Here is a 23556-nt window from a genome sequence, read left to right on the forward strand (position 1 = left end):
GGCTGGACTGATTGGACCGGAGCCGGAACTGGGGCTGGACTTGGAGAAGGAATCTGAGAAACGGAAGGTTTGAGATAATTGATAATCTCAGCTAACTGCCGGTTAGTTTCGACTTGTTGTGAGCTAAGCTCTCTTAAAGCCGTTTCATGTGATTGTAGCTGGGTGTGTTGATCGGATAACGTTCTCCTGATCGCATTTGCTGGGCTTGTTTGATGGCCTGAGTGTTCTGTCATGTTGAGTTTATATTTTCTAGCCACATGCAGAACACGACACAGGAGAGCAATATATAGTGTAAGTGAATTTATTACAACAGCAATGATTGAATGCACTGAAGATAACGGGTCTATCCAGGGGGGGAAAGGCTCACGGAGTGGTCGGCACACTATAAAGAACACAGCAAGAAGACGGTGAGTTCACAGGGTATAGGAGACGGGAGTGATGACAGTCAATTGGAATAATCTTACTTGTTGAACAGGAGTTTGTAGATTTGGAGGGATAACTGCAGTGCTCGGGGTCCTTGTTTCCTTGTGGTCCAGGAGGAACAGCGCTTAGCCACAGAGATCCAGATGGCTGCGAGGGAGTGTTGTCGGAGGGCGGACAGGTAGGTTCAGGCAGAACAGAGACAGAGGAGTGGCACGACTGCCAGTCAGAACATCCAGGAGGAACTTGCGATCAGCCGGAGGAGGTGAGTCTGGAAACTCGGGCAACCAGTGGGTATGTTCCACGGCGTCACGAGGGAGGTCTAGTATAGGAAGCCAGGGGGAATCGTCACGAGGAGAACCCAGGACGTCTCAGGGAAAACACCTGAAGGCAGGAGACAACAAGGAGAATCACTAAGTGATCAGACACCAAGGAGAAAAACAGAGACTAGCTCAAGGGGGCTCAGAGGTACCGTTACTGGCTAACACTCAGGCATCGAAGTACTGGCAGTCAGTTTCTCTTGTACACCTTGCCTGACGAGCAGATTGACCACAGGTGCGCAGGATGACAACACACCACTCCAGAGAGAGGTGGGTCTGGCGCCATCTGGTGGCTAGATGGTGAGAAGCAGCAAGCAGACTCCCACAAGGAAAACAAAGAACCCCGGAACACAACACATAGTTTGGAGAAGACATTTAACCTATCACAGCTTTAACAAAATGTTTCTAAACCAGCCTTGTGTATGTGTAGGTGTGTGCATGAGCGCGTGTGTGTGTGTGCGTGCAGACCCAGTGATTACTTACTTCTTCACTGCTCCTTAGTCTGGCTTATTTTGGCAAAGAGTATATTATTATCTGATAATAAAGCTATTCTTTATTTTATGGCATTCCGGAAAGTTACATTTTAAACAAATTAAGCAAACTAAATGTGTATATTGGGTAAATTATGTCTTTTGATCTAAATTGAAGGTGACGCTTGGTCCATTTAAGATTATCATGAAGGGGATCTGCCCACTTTTGTCTTGGCTCAGTGTGTGTAATCTGAGGTGTGAAACTGAGCTCAAGCTGTGGATTATTGATGAGTCTCAACCTAAGCACGGAGCATGGCCGAAGCGAGAAAGGAGAATTCAGTCCAGTGAAAAGAACCTGCGTCTGTGTGTGTGAATCATGTATGTCTTGACTCCACGGGGAATGCGGATGCTGTGAGCAGGAACTTATGTTCCTGTGGTGCCGTCCTTCCAGTCCTGAAAACTGTGCTGATCAAAATTTGATGAGCAGATCTTAGTAACCTGAGATGTGACAGAAAACATGGTGGATCACTGTGTGCTGGGGTTCCACTACTCCTGAATGGAAGTAAAGGGGTTGTGTGGTCCTCTAACACTGATCATGTAGAATGACAGGAGCAGCAGATTGTGATGAAACCTTTAAAACGCCACATAATTAATTTCAGTCATTTTCCATAACAACAAACTTGGACTTCCTCTGCACCAGAAATATGATGTGTATCATGATTTGGTAAATCCAAACACATTTCCAGACAATTTGTACTAAGGCAACAGTTAGACAACTTATCAAACAGCCGACTGAACACTGAACCTCTGCTTTGTTGCAGATGCCAGAGAGAGAGAAAAAAATTGAGAGGGAGAGAGAAGGGGAGGGGGTAGGAGGGGTGACTCTGCTTTCCCATGTTGCTGCACACAGTGCAATGTGACAGCAGCAGAACTACAGGATCAGCTACTAGAATTTAGGAATGATCATCCAACAGGTCAGACACACGTTTAGTTTCTAAACATTTCTGTTTAAATTTTTAATTCTTATCATATGCTGGGTTTTCTACTTTTGTACATAGACTGGCTAAACTGTGAACAAGTTTCAGTTTTCAGCATTTATGTGTAGACCTCTGATTTCATTTTAAAAACAAAATTCAAGTTAAGTTTTTAATGTTTTGAACAGATAATGAGCCAGGACGCTAAGGTGGGCCCCATATGGGATAAATGAGAGCAAACAATATGGGTCCCAGAAGGTTTTGTCCGTGGTTTCCATGGTGGCCCTACATGGGTTTGTCCAGAGAGATTTTCTATCTGGGCCATTGTTGGCATATTGTTTGCCCTCACCTATCCCATATGGGGCCCACCTAGGTTTGCTGGCTGGGTAACATCAAACTTTTTTAGCCAAAAGTACCAGGTGAGTATAATTAAGTGCTTGATTTATATGTACAATTGAAACCAGATATTTACGTGCGTCGAGTAAAAAGACAAACACATTTTTTTCTTACTGTTAGTCATTAAATCAGACCAAACGTTTCTTGTTCTAGCTTAGTTAGAATTACCAAAATTATTTCTATTTGCTAAATGCCAGAAAACTTGGCAAGAACATTTTTTAGAATTTTTTTGTAACATTTTTTGTAACTTCTCAGCAAAAGGGGTATATTTAAATTTAATTAGTTGGTTTATTTGTACAAGTGCAGCCTTTAAGCATAGTATTCAAAATGTTTAATACTATATGAGAACTATTTAGCTCCTGTAGTTAAATAGTTTAGCTATTGGAGCATGTATAGATTAGAGTAAAAGTCAAAGAAATGCAAAGCCATGCACCCAAACGATTATTCGGTTCATTGTTGCAGTGGAATGTTGTATCATCATTTTACGCTTCGGATCTAGATAGTAGGATCTAGACTTCTGCATGAAACTCAGTGTGGGAAACAAGCAAATGTTCTGTTGCGATTCTGTAGATGATTCAACTTGCAGAGATGACCCGGTGCTGCTCTGGCTCAGTGTTGAGGTCAAGAGTGAAGGTGACAGGGATTTGAGAAGATTAGTCGGCTTAGGCAGCTTTTCAAAAAGTGAATGCAGTGAAACACAATGGAGTGTTTCACTCAAAGCAGTATCCACATCAGCTTTAACCGTCCCCCAAAGAGGCACAGGCTGAATATTCACACTGCAACTGAAGATGAACAGTGGTGGAACAGCAAACCCAGTTTGCCTCTGTTTTATAGAGCATAAAAGGTATTAATTGCATTAGTTACAAAAGGTGAACTAATGCACCTTTTGCATTAGTTCACCTTTTGCATTCACCTAATGCTAAAGGTGAACTAATGTATTAATAAAATAATGAATTATTTGAAAAATTATTTAAAATAAAGTAAAAATAGTCAGTTGATGTGGCTAGGGCATCTGGTTATGATGCCTGCATGGTGAGGCGTTCAGGTCACGTTCCACTGGGATGAAACCCAGAAGCAATTGCTGCATCAAATTCTCCTCTGTTAGACCGCAGACATTACAAAATAGTTTGCATTAAAGTAGTTAGATCTGCTTCCCTATTTAACTGGCTTTTATGCAAAAGTACCATCAGAAAAATGCTGCACATAACAACACGGATTGTCAACACAACCAAATGTCTAGAACAATGGTGGCACACACTAACAGAGACAAAGCTGACATGCACTGACTGGTACCAGCAGGCTTTTTGACCACCACCAGCAGGGAAGGTGTGTGAAGTGTCTCGCCCAAGAACACAATGGCAGAGGGAGCGGGGATTGAACTGACAAACTCCAACCACAGTCACCATCACCAACAGTTAATATGCATATGTATTTGTAATCTACTAAAAAACCCTGTAGAATGTTTTATGAGCTTCATTTTTGTACTCTATCAGGTCTGTTACTCCCTGTTGTGTTCTTCTACTTAGATGGCTCTATAAGACAGGAGGAGATGGCTTCCACAGAGAGTGGGCTCCGTAAGTCAAGTCAAACTTCTAGTCCTCACATGATTCTAAGAAATTATGTTTAACAATAATGCATTTTATTGACTTCACTTACTAAGCATTCCTCTGTATGTGAATATTCCCAGGAGGACTGTCAGCTTATCTTAGCATCTCTGCTTTTCTTTTCTTCTCAGGTATTCAGGGGGATGAAAACCTGCAGTCCATGCTGGTGGGGACAGTTATGAGAAAAATTAAGTCTCGTACTTGGAAAAAACAACGATATTTCAAGCTCCAGGATGACTGCATGACCATCTGGTACAAATCCAAGAAAGCTGGCAAAGCTCACTCTACCTGTAAGAGTTGACAGTTTAACAATATTGCAGATGGTTGCAAAAAAAAGGCAATAGTTATCTTGCTTTAGTCTGGTCATAGCTCTTGATTTTGGATCAAGAAAAAGCCAATTTGTGCTTTTATGTTACATTCAGATCTTTGTCTGTATATTAGGTCTGTGGTCTATCCACGTGATGCTTACACAGTGCTTTGTGTGCAGTTTCTATGAGGGATGTGGAGGTAGTGCGAGAGGGCCATCAAAGTGAAGTACTTCTCAGCATCGCAGACGAGTTCCCTGCTAACCGATGCTTCACGGTGGTGTTCCATGGTCGCAGAGGAAACTTGGACCTGGTGGCCGAGTCAGCCGAGGAGGCCCAGTCCTGGATCAAAGGCATGAGGAAGCTGATTGAAAACCTGGAAAACATGGGAGAGAGGGAAAAACTAGACCAGTATCCTATTTATCTATCTATATCTTATTTGGAGTTTGATTATAAAGAGTTTCTGCATTTTGCCTCACTGTACATTGCCAAAAGTGCAGGGTCAGCAACTCATTCAGTTCATGAGTTCAAATCACTTCCGTGGTCACAGGAAGTGAAATCCAGCACCCTGGGTTGAAGACTTCTTTCAAAAATATTTGAAAGAATGGATTGCTCTCAAGAGTTAAGTAAATTCAAGCATGACAAGTTGTGCAGTAAATTCAGTAATTAAATGTTGCTTCTAAAAATCACAGGGCCAACTACTGGTCTCAGCAAAAAGGAAGCAATGACAAAATACAGCAATTTCAAAGTTGAAGGATTTGGTCATGTGAAATCCCAGAGTTGGAAAAAGGCATTCTGATAAACGAATCTGTGTTTGTCAAGAAATTGGTAGAATGATTTTGGTGGAAGGGTATTTGGTTGATTTCCAGGGGTTGGCGTCAGTGCCTTGTTTCCAGTAACAAGAAATCCAAATATGCTAAAGCATAATGAGGAATGTTGGACAGTACTATGCTCTTGACTATGTGGGAACTGTTTTAGGGATGGTTTCTCCCTGTTCCAAATTCAAGTGTGCACTGATGAACTCCAAAAGAAATTGATGTTGGGGTTGTTATGGAGGAACTTGACCTCAGCTAAACAGAACACAAATGGACTCAATTAAGGAAGATTGTGAGATCTAGACTTTTGTCTCCAAAAAGTTTTCACAAACCTCACAAATGTTCCCATGGAGGAACAGTTTTCCTTATAAATTTATAATAATTTCCAAGAGTGATGCTTGGTATACAATTTCCCCAACTAACTGGACAAGAACACAGTGACTGTTGCTTCTTTAAGCACGATTCTCAGATGGATAGGTGACTGGTTCCAAAAGGCTGACAAGAACAACGATGGCAGGATGAACTTCAAGGAAGTGCGAGATCTCCTGAGGATGATGAATGTGGATATGAATGAACACCATGCTCACCGTCTGTTCACAGTGAGCCTTTTGATAAAGACCCAGGGTGTGGGTCTGCAATGACTGTGTTTTTGACAGTCACACCCTGATCATTATTTTCTTTTCATCAGATGGCAGATAAATCACAGACTGGTGCCCTCGAAGGGGATGAGTTTGTCTTGTTCTACAAGATGTTAACCCAGAGAGAAGATATTTTGAACATTTTCCAGGAGTACTCATCTGATGGTCAGAAGTTATCCCAGAGTGACATAGAGGACTTCCTGAGAAAGGAGCAGCTGGAGGATGTTGATATCCAACACCATGCTCAAGAGCTAATTAAATACTATGAGCCCTCAGATACAGGTACACACTAAGGAATACATGTTGTCTTTGCCTTACAAACACAGAGCTGATTAATTCTTGTTGCATTCCAGCAAAACAACTGAAGGCTATGACATTTGATGGCTTCTTGATGTACCTCGGTTCTGCTGAAGGCTCTATCTTCAGTCCAAAGTGCAGGGGCATTTTTCAAGACATGACTCAGCCGCTGTGTCATTACTTCATCTCCTCCTCCCACAACACATATCTGATGGAGGACCAGCTCAGAGGACAAAGCAGTGTGGAAGGATACATCAGGTAGCTCTCAAAAGTCTCAAAATGTAGTGTTGAAAGGTGGAAAGGCTGAAGAAATCTTTTTTTAATTGTACATTTGTATCACATGAAGTGTAACAAGATGCTGTGATATTAAAATGTGATGAGATTTATCATAAAATTAGAGTCACAGTGACCTTTCCCTTAACCTTAATTGTCCACCTTTTTTATGAAAGCTTTGATGTCTAAATGCTCTAAGTTGATTAATTCTGTTTCATTACTCTGATATTCGGATTAACAGAAGAGATAAGCTCTGTAGAAGAGCTTTTTTTCTGATTAACATGACCAAGTGGTTAAAAGGTGGATTTGTTGTCATTGTTTAGGGCTCTTAATCGCGGCTGCAGGTGTGTGGAAGTAGACTGTTGGGATGGTGCCAATGGAGAGCCCATTGTCTATCATGGACATACATTCACCTCTAAAATCCTCTTCAAGGATGTGGTCAATGCAGTGGGAAAATATGCTTTCAAGGTAATGATATCTGTCATATATGTCATGTCATGTTGATGCAAATATTTGGCTGACTGAAATTATGTTGTGCAAAAATATGCTTCCATGTAGCTAGGTTAAAGATTTAATACTATGTCAAACTCATAGCTCCAATTTATAACCCTTTCCCACCAGTATGTATTGTATCTGTCTTACTTTTCTATGATGTGTGAAGATATGCATCTCTAAGTGAATAGTGTTCCAGCATTGCCTTCCAATAACTCTGATGAAGCAGCAAATGTAAAAAGGTTTACAGTTTTTGGTTTAAGCCTTGTGATGGTGTAGGGTGGAACCACTCTTACTAGAAAAATAAGGTTATCAACATATCTGGGCAACCTCATTCCAGATAGATATTGAAATTAGATTTTGTAAACACTTTTGTAAGCACTTTGTATTGCCTTGTTGCTGAAAATGTGCTATTTAAATAAAATTACCTTTACCTTTGTAACCAGTAATCTCATATCTTCATAGTCTGGGACCAAACTATTAGTCATTGTGTTAATTTTCACCCCCACTAAATGGGGTTTATCACAAATTACCTCCAGAATCTAGGAGAAAAGGCCATTCAACACTTATGAATTCAGTTAGGGTGTGCCAAAGTGACAAACGCAATCACATTGACTGACTTCCAACAAATGCTGGTTGAGGAATGGTTGGTCATCACACAGAAGTGGGTGACCAACATGGCGACCAGCATGAGTATGAGGTTCCAGGTTGTTGGGTTGTGTATGGCATACCAACACACTACTGAGTCCCCTGTTTGTTGGGTGAGTATCATGTTCAAGGCGTTAAAGTATGAAGTCAAATTTCTTTTAAGTTATATTTGATATATGGAGCATTATTTTCATAAACTGAAGATTGCCCATTTCAACCTTCAGTTGAAATGGACAATTTGTTGACTATGTTGTGCTATGAAATGGCAGTATATGGCTTTAAAACACATTATACGGTCGCCTTAAACTAATAAATTGTTAAATTGATAATATGTCTATCTGCAATCATCCAAACTAATAAACAACACTAACTGACGTAAAAGCAGAATAAGCTGTTTTTTTCCCTTTGACGGAAAAGAGAGGGTAAGGTTGTGCAATGATATACAACAGATAAAGTGAAAGCAGTGGCCAGAAAGAAAAGCTAGCAGAATTACGTTCATGACAAACAGTATTTCAATCCAGCAGAACATGCTGGCTATGTAACCGCTTGTGTTTCAATGTTCAGGCCTTACAGTAAACAAGACAATGTTGTGCATAGTTCATGAGTGGAGGTCACAGTTTTGAGAACATGCTGTTTTTCAAGCAATAATAGTACTTAGCTCACCCTGACATTATTACGTCGTATTCTGTTTGAGTGTGAATGAAAGATTGTCTTTGCATTTTTTCGGGGTAAATATTTCACAGAAAAAGAGTAGGAACATTTCTTTTGAGGGCTTAGTTTCTGTGTATCTTAGTGTGCTGAGTGAATAAGTGTGCATGGATATCCTGTTTTGGTCACATGGTTCTTCCTTTATGCCACCTTGACTTCGCATTTACTGATGGATCAAACTGTAACCCTTAAAATGATAACGCTACAATGAGTGTTTTTTCCGACAATGAGTGTTTAAACTGAATTTAGAGCTAGTTTCTGTTAAGAAGTTGCTAACACAGAACTAGCTGTGCTAGCTGCTAGTTAGCGGAAAGGAGCAGCTTGGAAATTTAGCTTGGGAAAGGTCTATAGTTTCCATTTATGGGTTTGCTCTCCTTCTTTTACACTCTATGCTTCCCCGTCTTTTCCCTTCTCCAGATATCAGAATATCCAGTTATTCTGTCAATCGAGAACCACTGCAGTGTTGACCAGCAGAGAGTCATGGCCCAACACCTCAAGCACATTCTTGGGGACAAGTTGCTTAGAGGCATGTTGGATGGCAGGGCCCCAGTAGGGCTTCCATCTCCTGAGGTGAGCGATCTACCACTGTTGTTTAGGGAAATTTTAGGCAGTGTAGATGTTCCATGGCTGGGCATTAAAACGTGTAGCTGCAAGATGGTGCATGGATAGTGTGTTGGTGTAGTCTAGTTCAAACAGAAATAGTGTAATCTATTCTACTTCCTGTGTAATCAGAATTTTAACTTGCCTATCTGAGAGCATAGGATATATGCAGCTAACCTAGGTTATTGCTAAAGCGGGTTGGTTCACTTGTTTTGTTTTGTTTGTTTCCTTAGTTTATTGTTCATTCCAAGTCAGTAAGAAATCAAATACAACACAATATAATGTAATTTCTTTAAACTTGATAAGAAAAGAGAACTAAATACAGAAAAAAACAAATATTTAAGTTATATCTAAATTTAGAGATAATTTGTCAATATCTATCCATTACTTTAGCTTAAATTGTTCATTATTTATATTATACATTAAAATCACTATAACCATCACTTGTGTAGAATATGGTGGTGTCATCCTAAAATATTAATTATTCCTAATGATTTAGATACAGTACATCAAATACATCATTGATATATATATATATAAATTAAAATTTGCATTAAATATATTTTATACCTATAGTCAGATGCATCAGTCCTTGATATAAGAAATTTTCAATGTCAAGTATTTTTTCCTATCAAACATTCTAATTTCTTTGTTAATCATGGACATTTTATATCTGTGTTGTTTTTTCGCTATTTTCACTAATTTGATGGATTGAAGGTTTATTTTTTTATTGTATGCCAATTTAAAAATATCTAAAAATATATCAAATCCACAATCCACAAATTTTCTACATACTATAAACAGTATTCTAGTCCTGTTCTGTTAAGTCATGGTAAAGTAGCTTAATAGTACATGTTTACATATGGATTTTTGAGATGTTTTATGATAATTACAGTTGTCATCATATTATGCAATGACAGGAAGATGGTCAGTTATGTCCCAAATCATAGGCCACTGATATTCATAGACTCCATAATTCACTGAAATCAGTTCTTGGGAATAATGTTTCAGGATAGCTTTATCACAGAAGTTGTATCAGGTTTTTTGTCAAAGGTTTACCAGGAGCTTATAAACATACTTCTCTAGTCACATATCAGAGTGATTGTTACAGCAAGCAGTAATTCTTAGCTTTATCATGAAATTAGTGAGTTTTCCCAGGTGATCTTGTCTATATTTAAAATTGATCCCCTAACAATTTAATCTCCTTCGATAATAGCATTTTCCTCTAAATTCAACAAGAATTATTGCAGACACTGCTTACAAATAGCACCAGAGTCCATGTCTCAGGATTGTATCTTTTTCAGGAACTTAAAGGGAAGATTCTTCTGAAAGCAAAAAAAATTGGTGGTTTAGAGGAAACACTCAATGGGACTGTTGAAGACTCGCTGACAGGAGAGGTCAGTGATGAAGATGAAGTAGCAGAAATAGATGAAGAAATTCTTCATCGTGAGAGTATCCGGCGCAGAGTAAAGGTGGGTTTGCTCACATGTTCAGTTTCTGTGTCTTAGACCCAAACTGTCTTTTCACAGTCTGATTATCCTGGCTCATCTACTCTCAGAACCATCTGTTTTATTAGATTTTAAGCCTCTGTTGAGCTTTTAATCAGGAAGTGGTATGTGATGAATGAATTAAACATTTAATAAATGAAGGTAATCCCCAATACATTCACCCTGTTTTGATAAAGGACATCAAAATAATTGATTGCTGTCTGGCCCATTATATTTCCTGGACTATTTTAATGTTTTCTATAAATTTAGTGTTTATAGAAATTGTGCTTTTATAGAACATTTATTTGTAAAGCCCATGGAGTTCCTTGTCAACCTCTTTGTAGCAATTGGAATTTCCCACATCTTGTTTCAAATTTAAATTCTTGTAACAATAATAAGCCTCAGTGGATTTTATTGAAGTTTAATAAACTTCAATAAAATTGAAGTTTTATTGAACTTTGTGAACTATAACTAATTCACATTTTTTCACAACAATTTACACAAACGAAAATGTAAAAAGTCTGGCATTCATTTATATTTAGCCCAGTAGCATCATGTTAAAGTTCTTCCGAAGGAACACAAAAACTTGTGAGAATTGATGGAGCTAAATCCAGGAGAATCTTTGATGAAAACCTGCTACAATCTGCAAAAAACCTGAGACTTGGGTGGAGATTTACTTTTCAGGACAATGACTCTAAACATACAACCAGAGCTACAATGGAATGGTTCTGATCCAAGCACAGTTATATGTTAAAATGGACTAGTTAAAGTCCAGGTCTATCAAATTCACATATGACAAATAAAATACACTAAAATCTTTGGAAACTCATAAAATGAAAAAATATGTTTGAGTTGGTGCATGAATAAAGAAATTAAAAAGTTAAATTCCTAAAAGCAGAAATTAAATTAGATTAAACCAAGTACTATTGTTGCATTTTATTATAAATATTATTTCCACATTGGACCTGTGGGAACACCCCCCCCCAAAAAAAAAACAACAACCTACTCAGCATCCATGTAAAGAAGGTGAGTGAACAATTGATAAGTCATTATCTCTGTGCTACAAATAAGTGGGGGTAGAGTTTGCGGGGGGTGACAGGCAGGTCAGACACCCATCCATATACACAGACTCAAAACTAGAAGCAGTATAAAGCAACAAGTTAACCCAAAAGTCAAGTTTGTAGACTGTGGCAGGAAGTCCCAGTACCCAAAGAGAACCTAGGTATGCACGGAGAGAACTTGCAACCTCTTCAAAGACAGACCTCAAGCTGGGATTCCTTCTTGCAAGGAAGCAGCATGAACCACTATGCCACTGGGTAAACCCTCCCTACCCTTCATGAAAAATAAAAAAGGTTTGAAAGCCAGGAAACAGAGACAGGCTGTTACATGATGTGATCAACTTTCACACTAGTGACCCACAGAGGCAGAACAAGCTTTACTCCAGCCTATAACATGTGACAATATATTCAGCATAACCAAAGAAAGAACCACTGACAAGCTAACCAAACTATGATAACAACAAAAATAACAGGCACCTTAATCTTTCAGACTTAAATGTCTTAAACATCTAGACGCCATCTAGAGCTAAGACGGTGTCTGGTAAGGTAAAGGTTTTCTCCTGCAGAAAGGAAGACACAATACTTTGGCTACAGGTTTGAAAGAGAAGGCTTACCTTCTCTTAAAAGTTTGTAAGTTTGAATAACAGTGCTAAAAACATAGTATAATATTCAGTTCTTGAATCTCTTATTTTATCTTTAGGTTCTCTACTGCAAAGAACTGCAGTAGAGTTCTACTGTTTAAACTTTGGGACTCTTTGAGTCCCAAACTCACTCACTCAACTTGCTTTGTTAAGCTTTGGGTAAAAGCATTTGAGCGGACACAAATCCACTGAGCACTCACAGTCCTGTTTGGTAAAAAGCATCAGAACAAAACATGAACTGATATTGAGACTTGTTAGCACATTCCTCAGAGGTGAGGCTTTGGACAGTGACATAAGCTCCTCAGTGTCTCTGTTCATGGTTTAGGTGTCTGTGTCTCTGTCTTATAGACGGGTGAAGGTGATAGTGCCGGTGGAGGGCAGGAATGCCCTCCCAGATTGGCTTTCATGTGAAAGCAGCCAGGAAGGCAGGCATGCATACAGAGGTGCTCCGACAGTCTCACTGTGCAGAACCTTTGATCTGAGCAGCCATGACAGGAACCATGCTGACACGCCTCCTTCACATTGCAGTGGGATATCACTTCCACTCACCATGGGATTTGTTTTCAGCATAAGGGTTCAAGCTATCATGTGATTGGACTGAAATAACAGTCAGGTTATGTTAATGCACAGCTAGTTCATTGGTATAATAGAGAAACCTCAGGCTGTGAGAGCGATTAAACTTCAAAGTTGGGACATCAGACAGAATGGCTTTGTGACATAAATATTCACATTAGATTGAACAAACTGGACCTTTACAGGACAATGCTTCTCAGAATCTAGAACTAAGTATGACAGAGAATTTGCAGAACTCACTTGAAGAAGGTTGTGGACTAGAGATGCCTGACAATCTGACAGATTTGGGTTTTGTAGGAGTAGTGGACATATATTACCAAGCCAAGAGAGAAGTTTACACATTCCTGCCAAAGAAGGCTGAAACATTAAAACTAAATCAAAAGGTGTTTCAACCAAGTATTTGTTTAATGACAGGAACATGCATGAGTTGTATGGGTTTTTCACATTTTCCCTCCATATTTGCTTCTTATTGAGTTGAATAGTATGTTTTAGTCAAAGAATTTCAGTTTCTTTTTGTTTATGTTTATTAGCTTGGTTTTTAGCTGACAGTTTCTGTTCCACCATGTGCTCTTGTGTTTGTCTATGAAATAAAGAAATATTTACCACAAAAACCTTATGAAAGGTGAACTTTACTTTTCTCTTTCTGCAGATATCAAAACAATTCTTAAGTCTCGCACAGCATTCCACATATAAAGGTCAAAAAACTGTATGGAACCAAGCTATCTACTTTACTTTCATTTTATTTCTGATCTGTCATGCACCGCTTTTCACATCATTTTTCAAGTATTTCCACTAGCTGGCGTATTCACAAAAAAACATACTAAAAGCAGATCTTTTCCGGTTAAGAAAACATCTAAATATACAAAAGGTATATATTAATCATACTCAATAATTAGAACTGTTACAAAATGACGATTTTGTCTCTTGCATAAATGTTTCCATACGGAGCCCTCCAGGGGACATGGGAATTTTTTTTCTTTTGCGTTCCTTCGCAATAATCTACTGATCAGTTCATGCCGCATAATTGAACACTGTAAGCCTTTCTTATGGTGGCCGACATACTTTCTGCTTTAATATAAGGTTATGTAAGGTTTTTACATGAATGTGAATATTTCGTTGTGAAATATCTGAAGTTTTATATCTTTTTCTTTAGGATAGAAAGGCACCACAAACCTATGATATAAACAGAAACTTTCCGTAAGTAGGAAAGAAATAAAAATACATCCTAATTTTGACTATTTCTGAGTTATTATCGTGGGTAATAAGTCATCTGACAGTTTTAATTGCGTCTCTGTTGTGTTCGTAGTCTGAATGGTTTAAAGGCCGTTTTCATGTTCAGCTCCATCTCAACCTTAACAGACATAAACATGCAGTGAATAAATCGAGTTTCAATCAGATTTTTTGCACCAAAGACTTAATAATAATAAACACGATTTATTATTATGAAACACCGCAAACTAATGATGGTAAAGGGCCGCACTGGGTTAACTCGGGGAATCTCATCTGTCCGCGTATCAATCAACTCCAGGCCACTTCTTTGTTCTGTCACAATTATCAATTTATTCCATTTTGATCGTCATGCTCCAAACTTCACAAGGACTGACCACCCCGATCACCCGCTTCCTCATACACACAAAACCAGCAGGCCAGTAACCTTCCCATTCATACTTGATGACGTCACGCCCACATCGACACGCCCACCACCTAGGTGTTAAAGTCGCCTGCTCCTGTCATATCAATAATTACTTATTTTGTTAGAATATGTTCTCATCTTAACTTCTCCTTGAGTTATTTTGTGTTTATGTGTCCATGTTTTCTAATTTACTTTGAAAGGTATAGCTGCAAGTTCTATATCCTGTCACTTTTTGTTTATGTGCATGTTGTGCTGTTGTTGTCCACTGGGGGCAATGAGAGCAAGTTCGTGTGTGTAGGCAGCACTGTTCTAACAAACAAGGAAGTGAAGAAGTTGATAACCTGAACGTTAGCAATAAAGTGAACCCAGCTATCTAACGAAAAGAAGTGGGGTTCATTGCGAATATGATTACTGAACAAGAAAGCGCAACATATTTCATTCATATGGCTCTTACAGAGCAGTGAAAATTTATTATTATTGTTTATTATTATTAACTGTTTGGTGCAAAAGCACTGATTAAAAACCCTTTTCTATACTAAAGAAAAATATATAAAATGTCAGATATCTCACGAGGAGATATTGGCATACATGGAAAAACCTCACATAACCTTGTATTAAGGCAGAAACTACCGCGGCCACCATAAGAAAGGCTTACAGGATTCAATTATGCCGCATAACTGATCAGTAGATTATGGGTTCTTTGCACCTGCCGCGCTGACGTCACAACCGCATGCGCAAATGCGGCTTTCTTTTTCCGCTTTGAGTTACCATGACAGCTAGAAAAGACAAAGTCTTATTTCAGACGCAAATAAAACAATACTATGAACATTATTGACTTCCTAATATAATGGGCTTTTAAGTTTTCATGGATTTCCAAGCGATCCTGAATTAAGAAGACGGTGGTTTGTAAATATTTGTCGCTACCAGTTAAAGCTAACGCCGCACAGCAAAGTTTACAGCCTTCACTTCACTCCGGATCAACTTCTTCAGCCTAAAGAAGAAGGTAAAGGAGCCTCCTGTGTTATTTCCATGGAATCACTTCTGTATTCAGCCTGAAAGAGTTTATGGGAACCAGAGAGCAGACCAGAGCCAGACAGCCGAGCAACTGATCGGCCTGTACACACTGCTGTAAACACCGTGCTGCTTCACAAGAAACATGCTAAACTAATAAAGCGAAATAACACGGAGACCTTAAGGAACACGGCCATATTTTTCTAAAAGCAACAACTCTGAACCTGAACAGTCAGCTGAACTAGAACTCCGACACCAGAGCTGCTCTACTGTTAAGCTATGGGCTTGTTGTTCCTCAAGCTTCAGAAGCAAAAAGCCTGAACCGTAAAATCCCAGTTACTTGGTCTCTGACACTAACGACAATAAACCACGTAATATACTTGAAAACAAGGTAAAAACATTGTCCGTTAATGAATGATGAAAAATGTTTAGATACTTAAATAGCACATTTTTACAAGAAAAATGTCTAGCATAAGCTAAAGCTAATGTTAGCCACAAAGTTTAAAGAAAGTAAAACTCACCTTGGTATCTGTGTATAACGAGGCGTACATCTTAAAACCTTTCTCCAGCTTACTTGTCAGGGCTTCGGATCGATGTACATCATTAATTGTTACCTTGGACAAGCCCTGCAAATACCTAGTGTAAAGAGCCTTTTGCAATAGATCGGAAAAGATTGAGCCGCTTTTCCCTGAACGCAGAAGCTGAGGTGCAAAGAGCCCATTGCGAGGGAACGCAAAATAAAAAAAAAAAATCCCATGTCCCCTGGAGGGCTGTACATATGTGGAAAGTTTGTAAATAATTTACCACAGTTAAATTTCAAACCCCTGGCATTTTAACTGTGGTATGTAGACCAATCACAGCGGACCACTGCTGACAAAAGGGGCAGTGCTCTGCTCCCTTTGTGAGCAACGCAGTGATTAAAAGCCATATACACTGCCTGGCCAAAAAAAAAAGTCGCCACCAAAAAATGGTCACACTCTCTAATATTTTGTTGGACCGCCTTTAGCTTTGATTACAGCCTGCATTCGCTGTGGCATTGTTTCAATAAGCTTCTGCAGTGTCACAAGATTTATTTCCATCCAGTGTTGCATTAATCTTTCACCAAGATCTTGTATTGATGATGGGAGAGTCTGACCACTGCGCAAAGCCTTCTCCAGCACATCCCAAAGATTCTCAATGGGGTTAAGGTCTGGACTCTGTGGTGGCCAATCCATGTGTGAAAAAGATGCCTCATGCTCCCTGAACCACTCTTTCACAATGTGAGCCCGATGAATCCTGGCATTGTCATCTTCGAATATGCCCGTTCCATTTGAGGAGACAAAATCCATTGATGGAATAACCTGGTCATTCAGTATATTCAGGTAGTCAGCTGACCTCATTCTTTGGGCACACAATGTCGCTGTACCTAGACCTGACCAACTGCAGCAACCCCAGATCATAGCACTGCCCCCACAGGCTTGTACAGTAGGCACTAGGCATGATGGGTGCATCACTTCACCTGCCTCTCTTCTTACCCTGATGCGCCCATCACTCTGGAACAGGGTAAATCTGGACTCATCAGACCACATAACCCTCTTCCATTCCTCCAGAGTCCAATCTTTATGCTCCCTAGCAAACTGAAGCCTTTTTTTCTGGTTAGCCTTACTGATTAGAGGTTTTCTTACGGCTACACAGCTGTTCAATCCCAACCCCTTGAGTTCCCTTCGCATTGTGCGTGTGGAAATGCTTTTGCGTTCACAATTAAACATACTCCTGAGTTCTGCTGTTGTTTTTCTTCGATTTGATTTGACCAAACGTTTAAGTAATCGCCGATCACGATCATTCAGGATTTTTTTCCGACCAGATTTCTTCCTGGAAGACGATGGTTCCCCACCATCCTTCCAGTTTTTAATGATGTGTTGAACCGTTCTTAACCCAATTCTAGTAGTTTCTGCAATCTCCTTAGATGTTTTCTCTGCTTGATGCATGCCAATGATTTGGCCCTTCTTAAACAGACTAATGTCTTTTCCACGACCACAGGATGTGTCTTTTGCCATGGTTGTTTAAGAAATGAGGAGTTACTCATTGCATCAGCTGGGGTTAAATAACTTGTTGCCAGCTGAAAGATAATCGCCTATGCAGTACTTATCCAATAGGAGGCTTGTACCTATTTGCTTAGTTAAATCCAGGTGGCGACCTTTTTTTTGGCCAGGCAGTGTATTTTTCTCTCTGCTATCAAAGTAAAAGTAAGCTGCGATTTACTGTTACAGTTGTATTTCTATCATTTGTTTCTGTCCATAGAAGTCAAAGCAGCGTTTGTCTAAAGAGCTGTCAGACTGTGTGGTCTACTGCAAGAGTGTTCACTTCAGGAGCTTCAAACATGCCCGCATCCACTCCAAGTTCTACGAAGTGGCCTCTTTCACAGAGTCCAAAGCTCGCAAGCACCTACGAGAGGCTGGTTAGTTCCATCCATCCATCATAAATATCATACATTTTTCATATTTAGCATTGATGTCTGCACAAAATAGCTTTGTTTTTGTGTTGTTGTGAATTGCACTGGATCATTTCCTTTCCAGGAGCAGAGTTTGTGCGCCATAATGCCCGGCAACTGACCAGGGTATATCCCACTGGCTTCCGAACTGACTCTTCCAATTTCAATCCCCAGGAAATGTGGAATGCTGGGTGCCAAATAGGTGACTACAACCCAAAGATTACTGGTCCTGATCAGACAAATCACACAATGTGCTCTGCCTGCTATGTATTTGCTTATGGCTGAACTGGGTGCAATTTTGTATGATGATATCTTCTGCAGGACTTTTATTCCTAGGGTTCTGTACCAAGGTCTTGTGAAGTATGCACAAGAACTAGCCTTTAAAGGAATCTTAAAGGGATCCACAATTAGTTGAACATGTTGGCCTAAAAATAGCTGTTTGTGGTACTTGAAAAAACTCATTCGTTTTTAAAAATTTGTATCTTTTGTTATGTTTTTCACCCATGAAGGTCGCCATTTTTTCACCTGTGCAATGCATGATGGGTTGATAATGCAGTTGGGTTCGTACTGGAATCTACAGAGTAAACGCAAGAAGGCTAACTGTACTACAGTTGTTGTTTATCATATTGCTTTTAACCAGTGTAAATTTAGACAGTATCACACTGTGTCGCTGTTGGCTGTAATTTGAAAAAAAAATAATCAGGTGAGTTTGGATTATTTCTCACATTAAAAAAAAGACAAGCACAGGAGAGAGCCGAACACAACTTCCGAAGGACATTTATGTCCTCAACATTTTTCTCCAGAAGATTTTGAATCATTTGTTCGAGTTGCTGGCTACCAAGGGAAAGTCACTGGGCAAAACAGCAGAGATAGGCAGCACTGGGAACTATTTTAAATGATAACGAAGCTATTGCCACCGGTACTGACTGTGAAACCAGGGACCCGACACTGGACTGAAAACTGGACCCATAAACAGCTGTTACCGGATTGGACATAGAGCTACAGAACTACTTACCCGATCACAGTCCAATCAAGGGTATGTGCTGTTGACTGTTTCATTTATGATTCATTGTTTCTTTTATGAAGCTGAAGGTGACGGCAGCAGCACAAACACCAGCTCCTTCTGCCAACTTTTTCCTCTTCCTCCGTGTGGTCCTCTTCATCTTCATCGCCTCTTGTGATTTCTGCCTTTCCATCGATTTTAGTGTGCTCTGGTTCAAATTGAAAAGGCTTAATGACATGATTCATTGCTGTTTTGGCTGGGTGGAGCTAGTGCAGTCGGATCAAGCATACATCATTTACCCAGAATGCATTGCAGTGTAAACTACATGGCAACGTAGGTGTGACAATATTTTATTAAAATTAATAAAAACTAAACAGCCTACAATATTACTGTATTGTTTTCACATCTAAAATAAATATTTCTGAAATAAATCTATTGTTACAACTACTAGTGGATCCCTTTAAGTCCCTATTGAACCATTAGAGTATTAACCACCATAAAACTTGAAAACACACTCAAAAGAGAGCACTGTTTCCCAAACTTGGTTTTTATTAGTCAAAATGTTGATTTCAAACTGGCTGCACAGACCTTACCTGCAAGGTGAGGAGTCTGACTACTGACTTTGCAGTCTGACCTTTTTCAAACTGTCTTGCAATCACGACCAATTTCTTTCAGACTGACACCAACTTGACTGTTTCTCAATAAATGCCTGAGAACTCTGTATAAGCTTGCCCAACAATCCAGTAAGGATTTGATGTTAATCAACTGAATTTCTTTCAACATGATGAAGAAATGTGGGACAAAACCAAAATGATAATCTAGTGTCTCAGGGATCAAAACCTTTAAGATCCATGTTAGGAAGCTTTTCTGATTTTAGTTCAAGTGACGCCCATTTAGCATTTTTCACTAACTCAATGCGTAATCTCAATACAACCCTCTGAAACAGTGCTGGGTGATATAACAAGTATATCACACTCTGAAATATGATAGTGATAGATATGGATAGTTCACTTAGGTTCCTGTCCACATTTTTATGAGTTAATTTTAAATTTAAAAAAACATTGTGCATTTACATGGCTGCTCTTCCAGTCACTGAACATTGCTGCAACGCTTAGCTCGTTTGTGTGTTATTATGCTGTCAACTGCTTTTGTTCAGTTTTTGTGTGTTTTTTGCTAATACATTTGTGGGTCTTCTCACTTTTGCATGGTCTAATGATTAATCAGAGGGATTTGTATTTGTCTCATATCATGGGTTGCAGTGTATTTTTGCATGATGTGGAAAACAGCTGCAAAATGTGTTTCAGGATTGGAGTCTGAGTTTACAGCTAGATTTAAGGGTTGAACATAATTATAGTTATGAACCACACATTTTTTAACATTGTAGTACAAATATTATGTCTGGTGTTAAATACAAACTACATCCTGATAATAATTGTGGGCAATATCATCCAGCTATACTTTGAAACATAATTTTTTAATTTAAGGAACTTCATCATTCCAAAGAGATATCTTGTAAATAAATCTACAAACAACAAAACTCACTGATTTTGGGGGGAATAAATCAGAATTTCTCAAAATGTTGGTCATGACAGCCTCGTTCCACCTTGTAGTCAGTTTGGATCAACTTTATGTAATGTACTGAGAATTAGAATGAGTAACATCATACATTTTGTCACTTTTCCACCCAGTTGCACTGAATTTCCAGACAGCTGGAGAGGGGATGGATTTAAATGATGGCCTGTTCAGTCAGAATGGACGCTGTGGCTATGTCCTGAAGCCAGCTTTCATGAGAGACAAAAATGACAGGTTTGACCCTGAGCTGCCTCAGAAACGAGATGACTACCAACCCATCGTCCTTACCATTCAGGTACAACCCACCTAAAAGAAACAATGATTTTTGTTCTCAGGAGTTGGATTCATAGGCTGCACAGAATCCTGCATTGACTGCATGTGTTTTACTGCAATCTCATAAAGGTGATAAGTGGCCAGCAGTTGCCTAAAGTCAACATCAAAGAGGATTCTATAGTGGATCCTCTAGTCAGAGTGGAGATCCATGGAGTTCTGATGGACCAGGCCAAACAGGAAACCAGACACATTGAAAACAATGGTATGACATGTTGAGCTCTACACTGTTCATATTCCAATGTGTAGCATTTACATGACCCTACTGCTAGAAATTCAGAACTAAGTATTTGTTAAAATTTTGTATGCTTCATAAGAACATGTTATAAAAAAACAAAAAGGAAAGAAAAAATGATCCTGCATTTAAACTAATTGGAAAATAAGTTATAAAAACAAACAATTTTCATTAGACTCTAAACCCAAAATCCTGTAAAGTTCTTCAAAGCCTATGGACTTTTTCACACTTTGTGTTTTACTTTTAATATGTTATAGAACATTTCAAAGCAGTCCATAGTTATAAATGGAATGAAAGTGGCTCATGTATAGAGAATGTCTGTTCACATCAGTTTTCAATTCTTGCCACAGATTCTCCGTTGAAGTTAGGTCTGGACTTTGATTAAGCCATGCTTTGTACCTCTGAGGCCTTAGAGAGCAGGAGGATTTATATTCAGATTACATCACACACATGGACTCTGTTTACTATAGTTGATGACTGGGGGTAATTGGTTGGATTTTACTCCAAGGTATCATTGTAACAAAAAGTCTAAACAGAAAAGATGTGAATACTTTCATTAGGTGCTGTTTGTGCAATAAGACATTTGTTCCTCAAAAGCTGAGTGATATGTGTTGCAGAAGATACCAGTTGATTTGTTTTCCAGGATTCAATCCCCTGTGGAATGATACTCTGCGCTTTACCATCCACACACCTGAACTGGCTCTGGTCCGCTTTGTGGTGGAAGACTACGACAAGACATCCAAAAACGACTTTGTGGGGCAATTTACACTCCCACTCAGCTGTATGCAAAAAGGTAGATCTTTTTAATCACCTTGTTCTATCCTTCCTCTTAAATTGAAGAACAAAAGGAGGAGGGGTTACCATCAAATGTGTTATTGTATGAAAAATTCCAATGTTATTTTTCCAACCAATTTTGCCAATATTTGGTCATGAGAAGGATTTCCAACAGAGAATAATAAAGTAGACAAAGCACGGTCTACCTGAAGGGTTATTAGACGCAGTTATTCTTCCTAAAGATGGATGTTTAAAACAACTTAAGTGTTTCTGTCAAACAAACAGCTGTTTCCACTCCTGCTACCTAATGTCCGTGGTTTGGTTCTGTGTTTTTTAGGTTATCGTCACATTCACCTTTTGTCCAGAGACGGAACCAGGATTTCTCCCTCATCCTTGTTTGTTCATGTCAGGATCACAGATCTGGAATGACCTGAAAGGATTTTCTGCAAAGAACAGCTTTCCACCTTGTATTTAATAATGGAAGTCCATTTATATTTGTCTCATAAAGCATTAGATTAAGTGTTAGTATTGCAATATTCTTATTTGAAGTGAATCGAAATTTTATGCCAAATGTGAAGCGATTCTAAAGAGCTGATGCAAGGATGGCTGCTCTCCATCTTATAGTGTGTGCGCAGGCGTGTGTGTGTGTGTGTTGGGTTGTTAGTGACTGCATGCATGTGGATTTCTGCTGTTCTTGTTTATTGTGCTGTAGTGGAGAATGTGCCACCAGATATCTGAGTCAGGAAATTCCTTCCCTTGCTTTATGTATCCGTCTGCATTGCTCCTGTCTTCAGTTCGGCTCCTACTGTCATGATGGAGTTCTTACACACACTTTCAGTGGACAGCATTTTTCCACCTTCTCTTTGAAGCACATTGGTCTGAGTTGAAGCTGAAGTGAGGAACTCCTCACAGTTCAGTGTGTGTACATAATACATAATTGTGTGAATTTATTTTTGTATTTATACCATGATATTTATAGCAAACTGTAAACCTTTTTTGTTTGTTTTGTATTGGACATATTTTCATTGAGCACAATCAGGAAGAAATAAAAGACTTACAGACTGTACATTGAATAGTTCCTTTTCTTTATAAGGTGGGCTGCAAATTTTATCATCCCTGGTGATGTCACTGTTATCTTGTCACTATTAACCAACAGGGCTTGAAATCTCTCAGAAACAGTTCTGGGTGACAGTGAGACCCTGAGTCTCAGTCAGTTTCAGCTGATGAATTAAATGTAAAAAAATAATTAAATATCCTTTCAAATCCTTAAACAGAAATCACTATTGTCCATATTCCTGCTACAATGTAACTAATTCAAACATCTGAATCAGCCTTTCATTATATGCCAGCTGCTTCATCATTCATATGATGCTGGCAAAGAGATAAAACTTGCAAGACAACTTAAAATGATCTGTCTACATGTTGGACTGTGCTAGGTTCTAACCTATACTCACACAGTCCATGAGACAAACTGTGTTGTAACTATAAACTATGAAGAACCTCAAATTTTGTGTTCCAGTTTACATTGTAATTCAGCTTTGAACTTCTGGTCCAAGAAGACAATTTAATATTTTTTTTGGCATCTCATCAGAAAACATAAATGGAAAACATTCCACATACTTGTGAGCTAAAACATTCTTCAAATGTATTATTATTATTATTATTATTATTATTATTAGTAGTAGTAGTAGTAGTAGTGTTACACATTCTGCCCTGTGACAACATTTTATGCTGGCCATGCGGAACGTTTTTAATTTGTTTCCTAACGACGGAGCCAACCGTGACACAATTAGCGTCAAGTTGAACTCA

General features: G+C 39.0%; 1 protein-coding gene and 1 long non-coding RNA gene across 4 annotated transcripts; one reads left to right on the forward strand and one right to left on the reverse strand.

Annotated features, from left to right (window-relative positions):
- Positions 1-285: 285 nt before the first annotated feature.
- On the reverse strand, positions 286-1100 carry LOC114140299 (uncharacterized). The gene is made up of 2 exons (XR_003594543.1): positions 893-1100; positions 286-665 (listed from the first exon to the last, which is right to left on the reverse strand). It is a non-coding gene; the product is annotated as an uncharacterized LOC114140299 (long non-coding RNA).
- Positions 1101-2122: 1022 nt separating this feature from the next.
- On the forward strand, positions 2123-22813 carry plcd4a (phospholipase C, delta 4a). Of its 3 annotated transcripts, XM_028011725.1 has the most exons (15): positions 2123-2184; positions 4107-4154; positions 4316-4474; positions 4672-4900; positions 5774-5903; positions 5993-6224; positions 6296-6497; positions 6836-6980; positions 8778-8930; positions 10265-10432; positions 17644-17800; positions 20525-20703; positions 20811-20943; positions 21617-21766; positions 22085-22813. In XM_028011725.1, the coding sequence occupies exons 2-15, from the start codon at positions 4130-4132 to the stop codon at positions 22174-22176; spliced, it is 2154 nt and encodes a 717-aa protein (XP_027867526.1). In that variant the 5' UTR covers positions 2123-2184; positions 4107-4129; the 3' UTR covers positions 22177-22813. The 3 variants fall into 3 exon arrangements, with proteins under 3 accessions (XP_027867526.1, XP_027867527.1, XP_027867528.1); XM_028011726.1 differs by lacking the exons at positions 21617-21766; positions 22085-22813 and adding an exon at positions 17919-18035 and having other exon boundaries at positions 20525-20934; XM_028011727.1 differs by lacking the exons at positions 2123-2184; positions 4107-4154; positions 4316-4474; positions 4672-4900 and adding an exon at positions 17919-18035 and having other exon boundaries at positions 5774-6224.
- Positions 22814-23556: the final 743 nt, after the last annotated feature.

Source organism: Xiphophorus couchianus, chromosome 24, assembly GCF_001444195.1.
Source record: "Xiphophorus couchianus chromosome 24, X_couchianus-1.0, whole genome shotgun sequence".
Taxonomy (NCBI): Eukaryota; Metazoa; Chordata; class Actinopteri; order Cyprinodontiformes; family Poeciliidae; genus Xiphophorus; species Xiphophorus couchianus.